General features: G+C 47.6%; 1 protein-coding gene across 1 annotated transcript; it reads right to left on the bottom strand.

Moving 5' to 3' along the window:
- Positions 1 to 289: 289 nt before the first annotated feature.
- On the bottom strand, positions 290 to 15,772 carry LOC108232312 (SLIT and NTRK-like protein 3). Its single transcript, XM_017410034.1, has 6 exons — positions 15,523 to 15,772; positions 14,720 to 14,971; positions 14,345 to 14,460; positions 13,182 to 14,111; positions 11,190 to 11,409; positions 290 to 2,295 (listed from the first exon to the last, which is right to left on the bottom strand). Exons 1-6 carry the CDS (start codon positions 15,736 to 15,738, stop codon positions 1,153 to 1,155), a joined length of 2,877 nt encoding a protein of 958 aa, XP_017265523.1. The 5' UTR covers positions 15,739 to 15,772; the 3' UTR covers positions 290 to 1,152.
- Between the last annotated feature and the right edge of the window lie 6 nt (positions 15,773 to 15,778).

Consider the following 15,778-nt stretch of genomic DNA (forward strand, 5'->3'; position numbering starts at 1 on the left):
GTTGTTTGTCCCCGCTTTTTTTTTTTTCCAATCCCCCTGAATTTTCCATTCCGCTTTCCTCTGAGAAACGTTCCCAAGTCGACACATGCCTTTGCCAAACGTGAAGCAGAGGGTCCCTGCGGCCCCGTCGAGTCGAGAGAAATCCAAAAAAGAAAACAAAAAAAAAACAAAAAACGCTTTGTTTGTGTTCGCCGGTGACCATTTCCAAATCGTACAATTTCAGTCAGCGACAGATTATTCCTGGATAAGTCCACCCCCACCCCCCCTCCCATCCCCTCCCCAACCCCTGGTAGCCCTGTAAGTAATTCAATGGGATAAGAAAATGAAAGATGAGATGAGGAAAACTAACAGAACCGCATACAAACAACTCCAACACTGACCGGGTATATTATTATTTTTGGCTCATCCGAGGGAATGCAATTCTTTAGGTTTTGATTGGTTTGTTTCTCTTTTAGTCTCAGTCGTCTATCAGCGTCCCATCCATTGGTAGTCAAACCTCTGTGTTTAGATAAATAGATCTGTATTTATAGAAAAATAAGCATTGACCACACTGCTGGCTGTTCGTTGCTAAGGCACTTGGCTGTTTTTTCGGTTATTTCCCTTCGTCCTGGTTTCGTCTCTGCCGATTCGCCGTCCTCCACGCGCGCCCAGCTCGCTCCACGCCTTCCTTTCGGGCCGTCCCGAGTTTCTGACTCCAAGTTGTGATGTTTTGTTGAGAGCTGGTGGTGTTCACCTCCGCGTGGGCAACTCCCCGTGAGAGCGATAATATGAGCCGCCACGCTGCGTCCCGCTAACTGGTCGGGGGGGGAGGAAACCGAGCCCCTCCATGCTTTAGGACTGTGGAGGGGGAAAACAACAACACAAAAAAAGAAAAAAACGATGGTAACTGCAGCTGAAGTTTTGCCTCCGGGCGGGAATCTTGGATCAGCTAATCCTTGCCAAATACCAAACCCATATGCCAGTGGTGAGAGGGGGGGGTACAAAAACCTGACCTCAGCTCCAGGAATAAACATGGTGTGTAGTGCGGTCCCACTCCCCCACAGGCTCCTTTTCAAAGCCGACCTCTGTACAGGAGTCATTGTTACCGAGTGATTCATCACGAGAGAGGGAGATGATGAGGAGACGAGAGAAGGAGGAGGAGGTGGAGGAGCGTTAAAACTGGTAGGAGCGGTCCAGAACCTCCATGTAGTCCGGGGTGGTTTTCAGTCTGGGTCTCTGCTCTCCGGGCCCCGGCTCGTTCTGGCTGTCGTGGCCACCGCTCGCCGGGGAGCCGGCGGCGGTGACCACGAGCGTTTGGTCGGGCCTTGCCTCCTGCTTGGAGTCCTGGGTGAGGGGATAGCGGGGCGGGGGCCTCGCGTACCTGTCCGAGAGCTCCCTAAACTCCGGGGCGGGGAGTCGGAAGAGGCAGTCCACCAGTTCCACCTTAGGGGTGGGGCCCTGGCTGTCGATGACCGTGGGGCACAGGATGCCGTTCCCGTGGAGGCCGGTGAGCGGCCCCATTGCTCCCGTGACAGTGTTGATGGGGGACGAGGACACCTCCAGGGCCCACTCCCTCCCCTTCTCTGCCGCAGAGCAGTACCCCCCGTGGGCCTCCTTCGAAGCCGCGAACGTCTGTTGCTGCGGCGGCCGCTGCTGCTTTACCGCCGCATCCTGCTCCTCCTTGTAGATGGAGTTGCTACACACGTGGGAGGCGGTGACGGCGGCGGCTGTGGGGCTGGCGCCTTTAGCCGCTGCCTCCGTGGGCAAGATGGTGTCGTAGACGTGGTTGTGTTCGGGCAGAGGTAAGGGAGGCTTCTCCGGGAGGCCGTGGTGATGGTGGTGCGTCTGCTCGGTGAAGATCCCACACTCCATCTGGATGCCGGCCAAGTCCACCTCTCCCTGGCGGCGAAACGGCAGCTTGTCCCTCCTCCGCAGGGCGTAGGCGATTAGTGCCGCCGCCGCGAAGAACGCGGAGACAAACAACACCAGCAGGCTGAGCACCAACACCGACAGAGGGATGGAATCCATCCCCGGAGGGGCGAGAGGCCCCAGGCCCGAGCCGGGGTAGCCAACCGACACGCCTCCATCTGCAGCTGGAGAGGTCGCTGTCTGCTCCTCCTGCTCCTGGTCCTCCTGGGGCCCCAGCTCGGGGCAGAGCAGCTCCATGGAGAGGGAGCGCAGGTCGACACCCTTGGTCTTTTCCGGGGAGTGACAGACCACCTCCCCCACCACGACCACGGCGCTGAGGCCCTCGAGCCAACGCTTCAGCGGAGCCGCTACACAGTTGCACTCCCACGGGTTTTGCTGCAGGTCCACCTGGAGAAATACATCACGCTGTCATTGCATAATACTACAGTAATTACTGATCTGCCATGCATTGCAAATTCATGAATCACTCTGTTCATTCCGAGCAAAAATACATTAAAGGCCTAGCATTTTTTTGAAGGATGGCACATCACCCCTACACAAGATTTAATGCTGGGAAAGGACAACATTCCAGCCACTTTGGTCAAACCTTGTAAATGACAGTTCTATGTGATATTGTGGGATCTTGCGAGATCTGACTGCCGCACCGAAACTGAGCTCAAAATCTGTAAAAATTGACCGAGTTTCATTCAGATGTGTCCAGCGGTTCCCGAGATGTTTCGCTAAAGGCGCGCACATAAAGCCGCAGACATGCACAAAAACATTATCCCCTCTCAGCTTCGATAACAGTTTCTGCTGCCTTCCACTGAACAGCAATTTGGTAAAAATCTGGGTTTTAAAAAAAGTCAATAACAAGCGCAAAAGAGACGATTACAGGTTGGAACGTGTTGGAACGTGATAAAGACTGATAAAAACGTAATTAAGGAACGAAATCTGCCAATAAATTTAAAATTGTAAGCAAAATTTGGGGCGAGATGCCAGCTGCCACGTTCGTTTGTTTACATACGTAAATGGCCGAAGTGACTGAAATCAGGTCCGACGTTACACTTACCGGCCATATTTGTTTACCTACATGGATTCTGACCAGCCTACTGCGGGTCACCTATGTATCTCAAGCTTCCATGTGGTCAAGTGCTTTGTTGAGATTGAGCGCGTACCCCACGTTTTGGAATTAGACACCATTATATCCGGGAAACTACTGGAGCAGACTCATTTAAACTGCACCGTTCGCCTTTAGGTCAGGAAAGCCTATGTTAGGTTTGATTTCATAGTTTGCAGTGAGTCCATTGAATTATTTACATTATCGCATGAACAACTCAAATATGCAACATGCAGAATTAGATTTTGATGTTTCCACATTAAACTGAAGCTCTCCGTTTTGGCTAAAGGTTTAAAAATGTTTTTTTTTTTAAACCTACACGTTGAATAGCACTGATGTATGTAAATAAAGCCCATAAAGGGCCGCTTAAAAACATTACATTATTTTTATTTAGCGATTAGCCGAGCGCAGCCTTTAGATCGTTTTAAATTGATGCCACTCCAAAGGTGCGCTCTTAAAAACACATTCACACGTCGCCGCTGTCGATTTTAGGTCGCTTTAAAGACCACTCAGGGTTTACATAAGTGGGTTTTTTATTTATTTTTTATTTTTTCCCCCCAACAGAACTCACAGGCAGGTTTAGGCGTGAGGAATAATGCGAGAGGATCCCAGCGCTCGGGTTTCGAACAACAGGCAGGATGTGATGCAACTCCTTCCCCCGCCCCCCACCCCCGCCATGTGCCATAATCCGATAGGTGTGCTCATAAATTCTGCTTATTGACTGCGAGCTTCTGAAACCAACTCAGATATTCACTTTGAAACGAAAACAAAAAAAAAAAGCCAAAGCAGATTAGTGCACAAAGAGAATCGCGTCGTGTCGTTATTGTCTGCAGGACTGATCTGTTCCGCGTCTTTAGGAGTGACATTGGCAGCGGAGGCTGATATTCTCTCTGTCACACTTCCAAGTAAGCAGCCCGCACAAAACGCTGCCGCGCTAATTCGGTTAGGCGCCCGCCCTGGCTCACGGAGATGAGATGGATGGATGTTGTTTGTTTTTTTTTTTTTGTTTTTTTTCTTCGAGATGATTCAGCACTGCTGATGCCGGAGCCCGTGGAGCCGCTCCTTCGCTCCCGCCGAACAACCGGATGCTCTTTTCTTTCACTGGAGACACTCCTCCGCTCTGGGCTTCCTTAATGACAGCCGCAGCTGGAGGAGCGAGCAGAAACGGCAGCCTCAACTCAGCTGCTTTTTTAAAGCAAAAAAACAAAACACAGTGTTTTCTGAGGTGAGCTGAAATGATCGAAAAAATTGACACAGCGACGAGCGCTCATCTGTCGCAGAGCCCCGAGACCCCAGGGTTCTTCCCAGGCGCGGGCATCTGTTCCACGAACACGCCGCCGTTTACAGTTTGCACGCCTGGTCGCCCAGTGAGCGATCCGCTGTCAGCCCGTCAATCAAAGCGCCATCAGGACGGAAAACTACAGCCCGTCGCCGAGCCCGACAGGTGTTAGCAGTGCACGAAAGCACGTGGAAACATGGAGGCTCATGGTTGACTCCTGCTTGGATTCTTACATTACAGTAAAAGAAGGGGCTCTGACTTTGTAAGAAACCATTTTTTTAAACATAACATTTAAGAATCCCTCTTTAAGTGGGGATATGTGGAGAGGTTAGGAACACATAGCTCTTTAAAACAGCCGTAGTTTTAGAAAACAACTCAACTGGGCTAACTCTGACTGGGTTAATGCCGTCCTGAAACGAGTCCAACCTCAAACTTTTTTATGAAACTTTCAGGAAATGATGATGAACTGATTAACATTTGGAGCCAACCTAATTCAAAATGGCCGCCACAGCACAAAAATGGCTACGAAATCAGTCAATTTTACAGACACTGAGCTAAAATTTGGGATAGCCGTAGTTCCACTACAAGTGCTGCTTTGCTTTAAAACGTTAGCAATGACTGTTTTAGTCGACCCTGTTGTCCAATTCAAGATGGACGCCATAGCCAATAGACGATAGCCAGCACGGAAATGGCGGCGACTCCGTCCAGTTGACTGATACAGAACTAAAATTTGACACGGTGGTAGCTGATAGCAAGAGCTCGCAATGATGCGTGAGAATGCATGTTTGTTTGGGGGTTTTTTTGCTTTTTTTTTACAGGTTTGACCAAAAATAGCTCCAACTTTTGCCATCTAAAACTTTGGCCTTTGATGCATGTCGAAATCTATGGCTGTTTGGAAGCAGAAACTTGCTCGATGGAGCTCTTTTTGTGCAGCGTCGTTATCATATATTTGGTCACTCAAAGAGCTATCTACAACAGGTAAGACGTTTGCCGTTCATAACCTTTCCACCTCTCCACGAAGCTCAGAGCTGTCCCTTTAAGCCTGGGGAGCGTCTCCAGCCTGGCTGGAATGCAGGAGTGAGTTTATTTGCTCTTGTGGGTTCTCATCATTAAGACAGAGATCAAAGATCAGGCAATAATTGTCCAAGATTTATTCGAGAGCCATAAAAAAAAAAATTTAAACATCCCCACCACCGGAGGGGGAGAGATTCGGCGCCGTTCTCAGCGAGCCGGCGCGTCTTTTAATTGATCGCTTCGCTCAAACTGTAATTTCCCGCCAGTCGCCGGTCATTAGGTCCGGTTCTGGTTAACGCGGGGATGTTTCGGAATGCAATATGGCACGTAAAGACTAAATCAAACTTGCTGGCGATGTTCAGCCCATTCCAAGAGGCTTCCTTTCCTGTTGGGAGAGTTGCTCTAAACCTTCCCACCCCGTACACCCTGCAACGTATACATCTGCGCCAAACGGCCATTTTTGCTGATTTTCCCGGTTCTGTGTTTTATGTGGGTGGATAGAGAGAGGAGGAGGGGTAGCAGCACAGACTAAAAGTTTCTGGTCCATTGAGGCCACCGTCGGTAGAGGAGCTGGCATCTCTGACTCTGTGTGATCGCTGAACTTCCCCGCGACACGCTGAGTCGGGAAAGAGGTCCGCCATCATTTATTCTGCGGGGAAACAAATACCGACGTTTAATGCTGCACAATCACGCAGCAGTTTGGAAAGCCCGTGTTTCAAATTGGGCTGCAAATTGTCAGTGCTGTTGCGGTAAGACGCAGAGCATGTTTATTGTCAAAATCTGACAGCGGGTGATGTCTTTGCACGTTTCTGTCTGTTAGCAAAATATCTTGTGATCCACAGCATTGATTTTAATGAAACTTTCAGGGATTAATGACTGGTTGTGCATGTACAACTGATTACTGTTTGGAGCTACCCAATTCAAGATGGCCACCAAAGCCTACTGACCCAACTGACACAAAAACTGCTATAATCCGGGAGTCAACCTTGACTGTCTGTTAACAAAATATTTAATGAACCAATGGATGGATTTTAATGAATCTTCTAGGAAATATTAACTGAATATAAATTTGCAACTGATTAACGTTTGGAGTCAATCTAATTCAAGATGGCCATCACAGCTAATCAACATAATCCAACACAAATAGGGCTTTAACACAGTCTATTTAGCAGATACTGACCTAAAATTTGACGTGGTAGTAGCTGAGAGTGACATCTCGTCATATCGCATGGCTACATTTTTATTTCTCAATGTAAGGCGATCACAGTCTAAAACATGAATGGCAGCGGGTGATATGAGTCATATTTTGCTCCTTCATAAACTGATTAAGACAAACAAATGGGTGCAAGGGCATTCATTTATTTATTTTCCAACCACATTAACACTGTGGATAGAAAAAAAAACATCCTGGCATTAAAATAAAACTATAATAATTAGTCTGACACTAATTATGTCCTGGCACATTATCCAACTCTACACATAATTAAATACAGATGGTTATTAACGCTAAATTACTTTTATCATAGTAAGGAAAATCCCTCCTTTTTTTTTTTTTTTTACAAGAAAAACCACCAGTGAAGTTGAGCAGTTTTGCTAAATCTAAATTAGAGACATTAAAACGGGAATGTCTTCTCTTCTGGATCAGGAAACTTTGTTGCGCCCGGACTGCGGTCTGACTTCCGAACTCATAAAAGCTTTAATGCCGGGCGCTTCTGCTGAGCTGCTCTGTTTGTGCTGAAAACACACCTGTGGTGGGTGTGTTTTGTGCTGCGCTCTGCAATTCCGAATGAAAAATGGGCTTGTGTTTCAAGAGAATACCGTCTGTTTTCACTGCGTAGACAAACCGGCCGCTTTTATTGTGTTGATGAAAGCGTGTGTGCGCAGGATGTGCCGCCAATTAAAAGGAATGGATATTACTATTAGGATGGAATTTGTATTGATTAATGCTTTTCGTGTCTCCTAACCGAAGATGATTTCCCTAAGCTGAGCTCAGCTTCCACAGATTTGAGGCCGATATTAGTTCCTGCTCGTCCTGTTGTCGAAGGTGGACGGTATTGGGCTTCATCTGGCAACTCCAGATTGAGCCTTCGTGCCGTGAAGCGAGGTAGCGACCGAGGCCAAAAACCGTCGGCGTGTGAAAAAAGTGAAAGTGCTGAAGCGATGGCGTACGGTCTGTCCGTTCCGATTAAACGACGACAACAAAACAGATGTGTTACCGAGGGAGGATCGATAACGACTTACCATTTAATTTAAAACAAAAAACGAATTTCCCGCAAAGAGAAGCGCAAAAGCTAATTTGTCACGTTTTGAAAACAATACGACGATCCATGCATTGAGTTCTGCTCCACGCCCCTTTTTTGGGTTCCGCAACACTCGCTTCATTTCTGAATGCTAACATCTGAGCTCCATTGGTGGTTTGTGAACAGCCAGAGGCAGCATAAAGATGGACTGGTCTGTGTGGCCATTTTGCAGCGATGTTTTGTGAAAGAGACTATAGTTTGTGTCCGTGTGTGTGTGTGTCTGTTAGCAAAATATCCCCTGAACCACCGGACGAATTTAACTGAAACTTGCACAAAATAATCACTAATCACTGGATGTACATCTACAACTGATTAACTTTTAGAATTAACCTGATTCAAGATGGCTGCCACTGCCAACTCAGGAGTAAAAAGGATAAAAATGCCTTCATTGGAGTCAGTTTTACAGATATTGAGCTAAAATCTGGTGTGGTAGTAGCTGAGAGTCATTCACAACACATACTCTAACTTATTCATTTCAAAAGATCGTCTGTTAGCAAAATATCTCATGAAGGACTGGATAAACTTTAATGAAACTCTCAAAAAGCAATCATTGGACGCACATCTCCTTTGAAATGAACCCAATTTGAGACGACCAGCACGGCTAATCGACCTGAGCCAACACAAAAACAGCTATAACTCTGCCAGTTTTACAGACACTGAGCTAAAATTTGGAGTGGTAGTAGATGAGAGTCATCCTCAGCACATATGCTTGCAAAATATGAGATTGTGCAAAACATTTACAGATTTGACCAAAACGTATACGGTCGTCTTCAAAACTGGTGATGTGGTAGTGGCTGGTGATGTGCATTCCCTCAAGGAACACTTAGCTTAGCTTAATTTAATTTAATTTAATTTATTCAATTTAATTTGTTTTATTTTCTTGCAGCAGCACCTTTCATAGCTTTGCCTGCCTGATCATCCTCAGTTTTGTGAGTTAGGCTTTGTTGTTTTTGGTGAAGCGGAACAGCCTTTTGTTGAAATAATTAAACGAGAAGACAAACTAGCTGCAGTTAGCCGCGGCTACGTGGTTAGCTTCGCATTTTACGACTAGAAGATAGCTCTGTTAGAAGATGGGGCAAGCTACATGGGCTAGTCCAGCAAATCCCCAATCTTTCTTTCTTTAAAACATTAAAGAAAATTTAAAAAAACAACAACAAAAACAGAGTTAGCTTTCAAGCTCCTGTGCTAACGCTAACTGGCAGCGGTTTGTAGCTTGTTTTTTACCAAACAGATATCAAAGTGGCATCAGTCTCCTCATTTAGCTTTTGTCCTTCAGTAGCTCGGCAGCCACATTTTCATATCAAGATTATCATATCTCGCTTTTTTTTCCTTTTTTTATTATTCCTGCCACTTTCACATGGCAACTGAGCTAAAACCCCTGAGTCATGCGCCGAAAGTAGCGGAGGGACAAAAAAAAAAGCGCTAAAAGGCCTGGCCTGGTCACTGAGTGGTAGCTCAGGTGGTCATTTTAGCAGCCGTGACATAAGCTGGTTTTAGACTGGGTTTTTTTTTTTTTTTTTTCTGAATGGACTTTAAAAAACGACCTGTGGGTGAAGCGGCGAGCTTCAGGAGCGCGACCAGGTGGATTTTCGTTTCAGCCCTTTTTGACATAAGAAGATTAGCCCTTGTCCTCACCTTTTCGTTCGCACTAAGTGGCTGACTGGCTCTAAAAGAAAAAATAATAATAAAAAAATAATATAAACGTTAAGTGCAAACATATTAACCTCACAACCTTCCCAGAGCTGTCAGTTTCTGACTCCGTCTCCGAGTGAGGGTTTTTTTTTTTTGCCGATAGCCAGACAGTAAATGAGCGGCCATTTCCTCCTGGCTGGTCCGAACGCCTTTCCGTCTGGCACGCTACATTGCGTCAATCTTCTTTAACGCCGCTGTTTGTCCCCCTTTTGAATGCTGCTTTTAAAAAATACATATTTTCTGCTTCTTCATTACAGCTGCAACAAACCCCCCCCCCAAAAAAACACGAAAAGCGTTGGCCTTGAAAGGCCTCCATGTTATCCGCCGTTACTGACAGAGACGTATGTACTTCGGCGCCGTATGTTTTCCTGGCTGCCTTTCAGTCGCCGCTTCACTTAAGTTGATTTTATTGTTTTTATTATTATTATTCTTTGTCGTCGCTTTAAGGCTCAGTTGCTCTCGTGCTGGCATTAATTTTCCAGTCGAGAAATTATACACACCACAGCCATTTTAATTTTCTCTTTAATGTCAGACAAATTGTTGTTTTTTTTTCTAAATACCAGCGATACAAAGGAAATATTTCTCATTTCAGTGAGAGTAAGTGGGTGTAACTGAATAATCTTGTTTCTGGTGGTTATAGGTTTTACTCGATGCCGCTTTATGAATATCAGAATGGAGTGTTTTTTTTTTTTACAGCAGCTGTGAATTAGATCCTGCTTCCATCTGCTTTGCCCTTTGATTTTTTTACTGTGCAAACTCTGCCTGAAAAAAAAAAAAAAAAAAAACCCATACACACCAGCTCCCAAAAACAGCCCACATCCTGAGCTTCAAACAGGTCGGCGGTAAGTCAACAGGTGATATCCCTGTCATGTAATTTCCCGCAGCCAGTAGGTAACACTAATATGGCTTTGTAAGAGAAACAAGAGCCCAGCTGAATGAATGGTTGCTGTGGCACGGGTTTTTTTAAGCACAACAATGGTGGCGCAACTCTGCGTCCCTCTGCGTGCTTCCAATTTGCGGGAGCTTAAAGTCTCCCGAACATCAGAGCGACAGAATCAGAAATATTCCGGCGCGCAGTTCCTCCAGCTCGTCTCTCTTCCGCGAGCCTCACCCACACAACCTCGGATCAGGGATTTTTCTTTTTTTTTTTTTGGGAGCTAAATAAAAATAATAATAATAAAAAAAAAAAAACGGAAATCCACAATGACATTAAGGCTAATCTACACCCACCTCGCCTGGTCCCGCTCTGGCTGTCTAAGAAAAGCCTGCCGCGCTACATTTCTGCTGAAGTGAGAGGAGGCCGGTCAGGGGAAAAGAGAAGAAGGAAGAAGAAGAAGAGAGAAAAAAAATTTAATATCTGCTCTTATCGTGCGCAAATGCCAGTCACATACTGCTGCAGTCAAATGTGTGAGGTAAGGCCTAAGGAAAGAAAGAGAGAAAAAAAAGGTGTTTTCTACAATCTATTTACTGCAAAGTGCGCTAATTAAAATCACGTTTAAATGCTTAAAAGGTCTGCCTTTCTTCAGCTGAGCTCCTGATTTATTAAGACCACTTATGTAAATCGAGTCAATCGCAACACCTGAGGCACCACCCACGCACCAGAGCGCAGATCTCTCAAAACAGCAGATGATTTTTCAGGGGGGAGGAGAGGAGCTCCAGCTGTTCCAAAGGTCAGGAGGTCGGGGGCTGTCAGACGTTTTTTAAAATGCGGCCCGGGGAGCCTGGTCCAAGATCTCTCCTCGCTTTATTCGATTCATTAAGCTCTGCTAGTGAAGTAAATCGAGCCTTGGCAGTCTGTTACCTGTCTTAAATCCGCACGCGTGACTTGGCAGACCGGAAACGTTGGTTTCCAGCCGCCGCTTAGCGAAGTCGGCCGTTTACAGTGTCTCAACCCACTCACCTGCACCAGCCCCCTGAGGTGTTCCAGCACCCCCTCCATCGGGAGCTGCAGGAGGTGGTTGTTGCGCAGGTTGAGCCGAGCCAGGCTGACCCTGGAGAACACGCCCGGGGGGAGGCTCCGCAGCAGGTTGGCGTTGAGAAACAGCAGCTGCAGGGAGGGCATGGAGTCGAAGGTGCCGGGATCCACCTCCCGGATCTCGTTGTACTCGAAGTAAAGGTACCTGAAGTCAGGAGACAGAAACGATCAGGATCAGGAGTGTTGTTGTGCTATGGAATAAAGACAGATAAATGGTCCAATGGTTACGTTGATTAAATTTCTCAGGAATTAGCCATACAACTAATACACATGCTGAGAATAAAGTGACTCCGCTGCATTTAATTAAGACAAATAAGATCATCTTATGTTGAGATATGATGGAGTTGAAGCTTCGAGATAAAAAAAAACAAAAGTTGGGCGCAATGTCAAGCTTAGATATCATGTGCCGTGTGCCCAACTCTCAGGGACAAGCGCGCCAAATTTCAGCACGATTATCGGTAAAACTGACTGAGTTCTAGCCGTTTTTGTGTTGGCAAATGGTGATTAGTTGTGGCAGCCATCTCGAATTGGACTGACTCCAAAATCGAATCAGTTGTAGATGCACAACCCATGATGTTCACTGGCTCAAGCCATCCAGTGGTTCGTGAGATGTTTTGCTAACAGGCAAACAGGGTTGACTCAAACGGTTAAGGCTAAAATTCAAAGCGAAGATCTCATGCAACGAGCAGCACTTGGAGTATGTGTCGTGAATCACCCTCAGCTACGACTGCACCTAATTATAGCTCAATATCTGTAAATTACAGCAGTTTTTGTGGTTTCTAAGAGCAGCTGGCTGTAGCAGCCATTTTGAATCAGGTTGGGTCCAAACGTTAGTCAGCTGTAGAAGCACATCCCGTGATCATTTCCTGAAAGTCTCGTGAGATACAGTTAACGACAAAACGTTAAACAAAGATCTCACGCAATGCTCAGAACAGGTTTTGGCGATCACTCTAAGCTACTACCACACATACATTTAGGACCTGTAATTTGAGGTGTAGCCATTTTTGTGTTTTTTTTAGGGTCAGTTGAAAGTGGCAGCCACACCGTCATTAAACGGTCCTGACATATTTAATTAGACCTTATCAAAGAAATGTTCTTTTTGGTAATAAAAGAACTCGGTGTGTGCCGATCTCACAGAACCCCACAGCTGACATAAGGAGCAGATCTGGTTTAAATCTTCATAGCGCTCGCTCACTATTAAGTCCCTAACAAAGGCTAACGAGAGGTTAAGAGGAAGACATTTTCAGTGTCCACAGAGAATCTTCATTATTGATTAATAGTCAGATTAATGGGTCTGTAGGTTTTTCTTAAACCGGTCTTCAAACATAGCGAGCGTGCTGCTGAAATCAGAAAAGGGCTGAGCGATGCCGGAAACATGAAGGCGTCGGAGCTCGCTGTCGCGCTGACAGAAGAACGCGAACGCCGATCTGTTGCCCTCATCAATGTTGAATTCACTCACTAACTGCAGAGATGCGTTATTCGGCAGATGATTCATTCTTTTGAAAGCCTAATCTGACAATATACATATGCATAACTCTGACAAGCCGTTTTTTTAATTATTATTTTTATTATTATTAAAATCCAAAACCTAAAATCCTGGCATCATCCAGACGCCTCGCTGTCTTATCAGCACCTCTGTATGCAGATACAAAAAACCATTCATTTTCCTATTGTCACTCATACCAGGCTTACAACTCAACTGGAGCATGTCGTCAGGCAGCGTGACTAAGTAATGACAAACATGGCGCAGAATGGGCACCTTTGTTTCAATCAAACTCTGGCATAATGGTGATCAACATTCTACGCCCGGCGCGGCGCCAGAATTAAAGCAAAATTAATTTCAAACGCATTTGCAAACAGATCTCTAAATGCTGCAGAAGACGTGTGGTTACAGTCTGGAGGGGGGAGCCACCCTACCTGAGGTTCTGCAGCCCCAGGAACATGTGCGGGCTGATGCGCTCCAGGTTGTTTCCGTTCAGGTAGAGGCTCCGCAGGCTGACCAGGGCCGAGAAGGCCCCCTCCTGCAGGTACGAGATGCGGTTGTTGCCCAGGTGGAGCAGGTCGAGGCTGGAGAAGTTCCAGAAGTCGGCGCGGTAGATGCTCTGGATCAGGTTCCCGCTTAGGTAGAGCTTGCGGCCGTTGAGGGGCCGAGGCGTGAGCTGCGACACGTTTTGGAAGCCGCTCTCCTTGCAGTTGACGGTCAGGCCCAGGTCGGTGATGTGCAGGTTGCAGGTGCAGCCGATGGGGCAGATGATGGGGATGGGGGGTCGTGTTTGGTAGCCGGCCACGGGGGGGTTCTGGTTGGGCACCATGCTGCGGGACGTGGGCGACGTTCTGGACGGTCGCGGCCTTTTCGTCGGCCTCGGGTGCCTCTCCCTGTCCTTGCGCTCCGTGGAGGAGGACGAGGACGACGTGGAGGATGTGTGAGTGCTTTGGCGGGAGCCGTGCACCATGGAGGACGGTCTCGTGGGCCTGACTCTGCCGGGGTGCGAGTTGTGTTTTGAGTTCGGCGCCGAGGCCTGAGGCTTGGACCCAGCTGACGGGCCCCCCCGCTCGCCCTGCAGCTCCTTATCGGGCAGGTCGGCGCACAGCTCCTTGCGGGGGATTTCCCTCAAGTCCTTGCCGTGGAGGTGGAACGGGTACTCGCAGGTGACGTCCCCCACGACGGCCGTGTACGGAATCTGACCCAGCCACTGCTGAAGCTGCACTGCCTCGCAGCCACAGTTCCAGGGATTCTCCTCCAGCTGTAGCTCCATCAGAGAGCGACCGACGTACTCCAGGGTCCCAGCATATGCCAGGCTTTTCAGACGGTTCCCCCGCAGGTCCAAATGAGTCAGGGAAACAGATCTGGCGCAGAAGAAAGGTCAGTTAGTTAGGATAGAGAGAGACGATGTGAAATAAAGAGGGAAACGAAAGGATCATACGTTCCAAATAAGGCAAATCTGATTATCAAACGATGATTAATCCATCTAGAATAATGTGACACAATGTGCCACGATAGCATTGCTTCAGCAGAACCCTGTGACGAGCTCTGCCTGGCATAAATAAAACGCTTTGCGGTAAAATAATCAGATTCTAACCTGAACAGATGAGCAGGCAACACTGGGATCAGGTTGTCATTCAGAATGAGAACCCGGAGCTTGTAGAGGAACCTCAGCGCGCCGCTGTCAATTCGTTTGATCACATTGTAGTCAGCCTGCAGAAAAGAAACAGAAGCCACGCTATGATGAAGGTGTCGCCGCTGAAATTGGAAACAGACTGAACTGATAGCTTCAGCACTTTCCGCTAAAATGAAGAAAGAAAAAAGAAAAAAAAAAATTCAAATTCTTTTACCCCGTTTCACCCAGGCCGCCTGCTGGCCATCGATCGTTTCTGGCACTTTTATTTTCGGCCTAATTTGTCAACATTATGGTCAATCACGGACAATCAAACACGGATCATCTCCTCGGGCCTACCTGGAGGTATTCCAGGGCCTCCAGGCCGGCGAAGGTGTCATTCCTGAAGACTTCGAGCTTGTTTTCGTGGAGGTACAGGCGCCTGAGCTTCGCGAGCCCGTGAAAGGCTCCCACTCGGATGTCCTGGAGGGCGTTGTTGCCGAGGTTTATCGACACCGCGTTGCCAAGGTGCTGAAACCCGTTGCTATAGAGACGCCGCAAAGAGTTCCTCTGGAGGTTGAGTTTGAAAGGGCGGATCCATGACTGTGACACCTGAGTGATTAATTAGAGGAAGCGAGTTGGCTTATTCATTGCAGTAAGAAGCAGCAACGAGCCACGTTTGAGACATTTACACAAGAGAAACATCAGCGTCTTAAAAGGTACTCATTGCAAACTATGAAAGCAAACTCAACAAAGGTTGACCTGAACCGCAGATCAAACGGTGTACAGCTTGGAGGAGTTTGCTCTGGGGGGTTTCCAGACGTATGCGATTTGGAAATGCGGGTACGCAATCAATGTAAACAAAGCGCTCAGCTGAACTCAGCTTGAGTCACATGATTAGGCTGGTAGGCAAACTAATCCATTGGAATCTGACTTTCTGTCTACATGTTTTACTCAACATATCTGAGCGTGATCATGTCCCAGTACATCAGCTCTTCCATGTAGCTGTTTTCAGCCACTTTGGCTGTTTCCGTAGGTAAACAGACCCACGTGGCAGCCGGTCACGAATTTCGCATCAAAATCTCCCATTTAAGGACACCTGCGCGGGCCGAGCAATGCAATGACTACCTTCGAAGTGCGACGGCGGCCACGGAGGCGGGTACCTGGCTGGCGTTGGTGAAGCCCCGCCCATCGCAGTGCACGTGCAGGACGCCCTCCTTGACCTCGCACGTGCACGGCTCGAAGCATGGCTCGTCCACCTCCTCCTCGGAGTTGTCCACCAGCGGGGTGTGCGTGGAGGTGGGGGTGGGGGTGGGGCCGCGCGCCGCCTGGGACAGGCGCGCGCAGCCGAGGGCCACCGCCACAGCGACCCACCGCATCCTGCCGCTTCGGCCCTTCAGCTCCGCAGCCCGCAGCCCC

The sequence above is a fragment of the Kryptolebias marmoratus genome, linkage group LG10, assembly GCF_001649575.2.
Source record: "Kryptolebias marmoratus isolate JLee-2015 linkage group LG10, ASM164957v2, whole genome shotgun sequence".
NCBI lineage: Eukaryota > Metazoa > Chordata > Actinopteri > Cyprinodontiformes > Rivulidae > Kryptolebias > Kryptolebias marmoratus.

Bases quoted from the DNA above. Each gene is read 5' to 3' on its own strand.
- LOC108232312 (XM_017410034.1), bottom strand. From the start codon at position 15,738: ATGCGGTGGGTCGCTGTGGCGGTGGCCCTCGGCTGCGCGCGCCTGTCC. The intron at 11,410-13,181 runs GTAGGGTGGCTC...TCCTGACTTCAG, and splicing joins CTGGGGCTGCAGAACCTCAG to GTACCTTTACTTCGAGTACA. The intron at 2,296-11,189 runs GTGAGTGGGTTG...GTATTTCTCCAG, and splicing joins ACCTCAGGGGGCTGGTGCAG to GTGGACCTGCAGCAAAACCC.